Raw genomic sequence first — 5,796 nt, 5'->3', positions numbered from 1 at the left:
TTTTTTTCTTTGTTTTTGTTTGTTTTGATACCTGCTGATCTCGTCTTAGTTTCTTTAATGCATTATTGGCTCTACATTATCATTACTGTTCGTTTCTTAGCTTGCACCTACCCACTCGAACTCTGTGCTCCTCCAGTCAGATGCCTCTATTAGTTTCACGCTCCCAGTTCAAATCTACAGGTGACAGGGCTTTTTCCATTGCCGAGACTCTGGAACAGTCTTCCCTCTTTTATAAAATCCTCTTCATCCTTGGAAGTCTTCAAATCGAATCTGAAGACCTCCCTATGTTCCAAGGCTTTCAGATCTCCCACCTTTATTCTGTTTCAGCTTCTCTGGTCTTTTATCTCGTTGGATGATGTTTGCATGTGTAGACACGTATACATGTATTTTATGTTCACATATGTGTACTTGTGTGTGAATGTGTACATATTATTATTATTATCATTTTATTTTATTTTTTATTTTTTTACAAAAATGTATGGATGTCACAATGTTTCTGTTTTCATCTTATCTGTTTTAATTCTTTTTTATCATATTCCTCTGTTCAGCACTTTGGCCGACACTTGATGTCTTTTAAATGTGCTATATGAATAAAGATGACTTGACTTGACTTTCTGCTTTATATATGCTGGATTTCTGTTGCTACCACAACATGGACATCTGTGCAAGAACAGTGGATTTTAACCATAGTGAGCTTGATGGAGCTCGCTCAGTATAAAAAGCAATGAAGTGGCTGAAATCCAGTGCATGTCATCGACTGTATCTCCACGTCATCATTTCATTTTTGTCATTTGAGGACGATGATTTACAGTTTTCCCTCCTGTCTGCTGGATGCAAGCAGCTTCAGGAGCTCACAGGCGTTCCAGCTCAGATCTGTGGAAGTCATATTTGATGTCAGGAAGTTGACTTTGTTGCTCTGTGTTCATCAGTGGACAAATAAAGTTTTGTCACATCCGTCATGTTTCTTTGTCCAACGTGAGGTTTTGGAACAGAAATTAAACACGGTCCCTGCGTTTCACATTTAACACACTGTAGCTGTCATCTTAGGTGGACGCCAAGCAGCAGCAGATCGTATCAGGAATGTGCTGGTTTCTGTTTAACATAGGACCCGTCTTCCTTCGACCTCTTAGGATATGCTGCATGCATCTGTGAGACTTGGATGTCAAACATAAGGCCTGGCAAAGACACTGTTCCGGCCACTAGATGGCTTTGGGAAAATGTGAAGGATGGCATAAAAATTTGGAGTTTAAAATATTTGTTAATTTAGGTTTTATAGCTTCTCCTTCTGATAAAGACTTCCCCCGTGGCTATTAATACTATATCAGTTAATTCAATTAAATTACAAAGTACCCTGTTTTTTCACTATTGATCATAGAAACAAAAATGGCATCTTGTCTGAATTAACCAACTTTTTCATGTTTAATTACAGGAACATCTGGGCACTGAGCTATCAGGGTTTTTTCAGTAATTTCACACATTTCTTCTATTTTGAGCCCAAAGAATCACGCTGAAATATTTATTTCATGTACTACAGCACTGTTTCTGTATCATGAGGAAAACCTGAGATGTACCATTGAAACATCTCAGTGGTTAAATGTGTAGTTAAACTTCATTTCATTGACTGAAAGGGCAGTTTGATTGGTGAATTGTATGTTGCGTCCAATGTAAAATGAGTTTGACATCCCTGCTTTATAGTATCATGTGTGATGACCTGACCTACAGACTCTTGCCTGTGAAATATAGGAGTACCTTATGTCTTCTGTGGAGTTTGTTCCTATATCAGTAACTGCTCCAGGTTTTAATCAGTTCAAAGGTTTTACACTGACGCACTGATTTTCACACACACAGCAACGTTTCATTATTATTTTGTTTTTTCTATTTAAATCTAGTTTCTTAACCACATTATGTTTCGGGCCTTTCCGTGAGCACTCGTTCACTCGTAGATTGCGCACCTGTGCCGCCTCAAACCCATTTCCTGATTGGCTGACTGAAAGCGTCGTGGTCTCGCGGGGCACACGCGCAGCAGAGCAGAGTTGTCTCTGACTCTCTGCCGGAGCTGTCCGGCTTACGTTTAATAATCTCCCTTCAGTCATTTGGCTTTTCCCCACCTTGCTTTGCAAAAATGGAGTTATTTTCTCGCTATCTGGATAGAAGCAATTCGGTCAGGTAAGCTTTTTATGTTTAAATAAGTTGCGTTCAAATATAGTTTTGTTACCTCATCATTCTGAAATGCCGCATGTTAAAATGTAACAACGTTAAAAACAACCGCGAAAGTCATCAGGAAGTTTTATGACGTGGTCAGGGTTGGATTTAACGTTGCACTTTGTAACTTGGAGACTTGGATTTGTGTTGTTTATAGTTGACAAACAATTGGGGGAAATGGTGAAAGTACATTTACTGAGCTAACCTTGAACTTCGTACACGGATCTCTCCGTGTGATTGATTACCAGTCTGGTTCACCGCAACAACAAGAGCTGATAAAATAACTGTCTTTCTTTTGAACTTTCACTTCTGCATTTTCAGCCTTCTGGCTGCTTTCTTCTTCCTTCTTCTTCCTTCGTAGAGAAACTCCTCTCACCATCTGTTCATTTCCACATGTTTTAACCGTGTAGCCCACAGCACTGCGATCTGTTTCTGTCATCTGCATGATGGTTGTTGTCTTACAGCTCTGTCATAACTCACGACATTATGAAAGAGGAGAACCTCAGAGATGACCTGAGGTATTATTTCATGAGCCCCTGTGAGAAGTACAGAGCCCGAAGACACATTCCCTGGAAAATGGGAGTCCAGATCCTGAAAATCATCATGGTCACCACACAAGTATGTGCACTGGGGTTTATTGTATGTTGGGAAAGACCAGGAAAGAGGCAGCACTCAGAAGGAGCTTCCTGGAACTGCAATCTGTAATCGAAGGCATGCAGCCAAGAGCAGTGTGTCTATACATGCTTACACTGAGGGTCCTGCTTAAAATGGGAGAATAAAGGAATATTTGTGTTTGTCTTTATTTTGCTGCTAAATTTGTATTGTTTCGGAAGCACATGGCCCTAAAACAACACAAACGTCTTCAAAGCACCTCATCAGTATTTCACGTAACACTTTAAAACTACTTGTAAATGTGTAGCTGTGGGAGATTGCACAATACTCCATGTCCATAACAACTACAGTTTTGGGTAATCTCCTTTTTAAAAGGCCCAACTGACTGAGAGGTATGTCAGAGATGTAAAGCTACCATAACATGTGTTTTCCACCTCAAAAGGAATAAGACGCGTATATGTTCAACTCTCCTTTCTTGTTTTCCCCACAGCTCGTCCTGTTCGGCCTCAACAACCAGCTGGTGGTTTCCTATAAGGAAGAGAACACCATGGCGCTCAAACACCTTTTCTTAAAAGGCTACAGCGGGGTCGATGAGGACGACTACAGCGTTGCCGTCTACACAAAGCACGACGTCTATGAAAGTCTGTTTTATGTCATGGATCAGGCAAGTAACAGTGACTTTTTTACTGTAGCATTATGAAGTGTATGTAGTGTTGAGTTTTATTATAGAATATGCACATCAGGAGCTCCAATCTAATGCTCATATAAACATATCTGGTGTAATTTAAGCATCGCATGAGTTGGAACTGCTTTATTTTTTGAATTTCTTGTTTTATCGTGTTTCACTGCGATATTCCAGTTTTCAGCTTCTTTATTGTCTCGTCACCCTGGAGTGTGTTCTGTTTTTTTTTTTTTTTTTTTTAATTTTCCTAAAATTCCCTGTTGTGTACAGTACAGTCAGCTGGGCCAGCTCTCCGTGGGCCCGATCAGTTACGCAGAGGATGAAAATGGCAAGTTGCTGCCCCTCACCATATGTAAAGAGTACTATAGGAGGGGCAGCGTGGAGCCTTCAGATGAGATCTATGACATCGATGCTCAGCTGGAGGCGGGTGAGAGGGAAAATTTGCATGTCAGTTTGCTGTTATACGCGGCGAAGTTGGTGTCAGATTTGCCATTTAGATAATTAAGCTCAGTGTTGTTAAAATTTCCCCTTTGGGCTCCTGTAGTTTTAATATTTAATGACAAACCTGAAGAGTTTTTATTAGAAACGGGACAAAAGATTCATGTTTAAAAATACCATTTCTTATATATTTCAGACATTTTAGAACCATTATGGGATTTACTGGTAATTTAAACAGGTCATGAAATTCCATATTGGAGTATAAGAACTAATTTTGAGGGGAAACAAAAGCTGTGTCTGTGTTTTTTACACACCTCATATATGTGATGGGTTTTTTTTCAGTTTGTATGTCACACGATCCAAATACTGCAAACCTGTGGAGAGCAGAGAATTCATCCTTTTTTAATCTGGATTTTTACAGGTATGCTGTTTAAAATATTTACATTACATGCTGACATCCCCATTTTAAATCAAACATTTCGCCGCTTTTTCAGACTTGTCGACATCAAAATAACCTTCCAGTTGAAGGGAATCAACCTCCAGACGGTGCGTTCGCGAGAGTTACCCGACTGCTACTCCTTCTTTGTTACGGTATAAGTTTCTTGGCTTTATTAACGCCATGTAAAAGCAGCAAACACAGCTGGATTGAAGCACATATAAACACCTGGATCCCTTTGATTTGATAGATAACGTTCGATAACCAGTGTCACAGTGGAAAGGTGAAACTATTCCTGGACATAGACGCTGAAAGCAGCGCGTGCCGAGACTGGAAGATATCGGGGACGGGTAAGGTGAACTTCTCTAACCGAAAAATTAATTAATGGTAACAAATGAGGGAGGAATGAGACAGGTTATGGCTTTGAAAACTGTTTTTGAGTAAAACAACAGGTCAGCCTGCAAATGCATGTTTGGAATATTTGTAAAAATATCAAAATGTTGTCAAGTTTGAAAGAATCAGACTAAATAAAAATAAACTCTTGTGGACCAATGTGTCTGTCCAGTTTATTTTGTGTTGCAGCAGCTTGTTCACCACGTCGTTAAAGTGTGTGGAAGGATTTGTCTCCAAACTTGTACCAGGACTGGGCAGTTTCCTGTAACTGAGGCGTTTGCATTCAGACTTGTGTTATCAGTGTCAGAACTGTGAGTGTGAGGGAGTTGAGTGATAAACCCTCTCACACCCACACTTGTGCTTTTTGTGTGTGTGTATTTCAGCTCAGAAGAACACACACTATCTGCTGGTATTTGATGCCTTCGTCATTCTGATGTGCCTCACATCAGCCGTGCTGTGCACTCGCTCCATCATACTGGCCGTCAGGTTACTGCAGGTCAGCAACACCATGCAAGCAGCTACCTCTTTTTTTTCTTTTTGAAATCAACTTACACACGTCTTTATCCTGTGTGTGTGTGTGTGTGTGTGTGTGTGTGTGTGTGTGTGTGTGTTTCTGTGTGTGCGCGTGTGCGTGTGTGTTAAATTGACTAAATTCCCATTGTTTTATTTTGAAGAGGTTCTCCAGATTCTTCCATGAAAACTTTAATCGGAAAGTGTGCGAGGACGACCAGAGGGAGTTTCTGAACGGCTGGTACTTGCTGGTCATCGTCAGCGACCTCTTCGCCATAATTGGGTCGATTCTGAAGATGGAGATACAAGCAAAGGTAAAATGAATAATCCCTTTCTTTCTTGCAATGGCGTTTAACCATAACCCCCCCCCCTCCCCCATTCAGTTGTCATTTAAAAGGTGTCAAATAATTGCAGAAGATTTGAAAATGTATATCTTTATGTAGAAAAGGTTTTGTATAATAAGCTGTTGTTAGAATGTATTTAATATTACTTTCTACTCGAGGATCTTTTTCTACAGCTGACG

At 40.1% G+C, this 5,796-nt stretch overlaps 1 protein-coding gene across 1 annotated transcript in view; it reads left to right on the top strand.

The window, feature by feature from the left end:
- Positions 1 to 1,963: 1,963 nt before the first annotated feature.
- The window catches only part of mcoln2 (mucolipin TRP cation channel 2), a 13,925-nt gene continuing 10,092 nt past the window's right edge, over positions 1,964 to 5,796 (top strand). Inside the window, exons 1-9 of the mRNA XM_005734945.1 lie at positions 1,964 to 2,166; positions 2,667 to 2,820; positions 3,305 to 3,478; positions 3,767 to 3,923; positions 4,277 to 4,355; positions 4,429 to 4,525; positions 4,621 to 4,720; positions 5,147 to 5,259; positions 5,438 to 5,587. Of these exons, the coding sequence (XP_005735002.1) occupies positions 2,123 to 2,166; positions 2,667 to 2,820; positions 3,305 to 3,478; positions 3,767 to 3,923; positions 4,277 to 4,355; positions 4,429 to 4,525; positions 4,621 to 4,720; positions 5,147 to 5,259; positions 5,438 to 5,587 (1,068 nt within the window). The 5' untranslated portion in view covers positions 1,964 to 2,122. The remainder of the gene's footprint in view (positions 2,167 to 2,666; positions 2,821 to 3,304; positions 3,479 to 3,766; positions 3,924 to 4,276; positions 4,356 to 4,428; positions 4,526 to 4,620; positions 4,721 to 5,146; positions 5,260 to 5,437; positions 5,588 to 5,796) is intronic.

Source organism: Pundamilia nyererei, unplaced genomic scaffold, assembly GCF_000239375.1.
Source record: "Pundamilia nyererei isolate P.nyererei 1_Seehausen unplaced genomic scaffold, PunNye1.0 scaffold00061, whole genome shotgun sequence".
Lineage (NCBI taxonomy): Eukaryota > Metazoa > Chordata > Actinopteri > Cichliformes > Cichlidae > Pundamilia > Pundamilia nyererei.
This window is presented reverse-complemented; position numbering and strand designations above follow the sequence as displayed.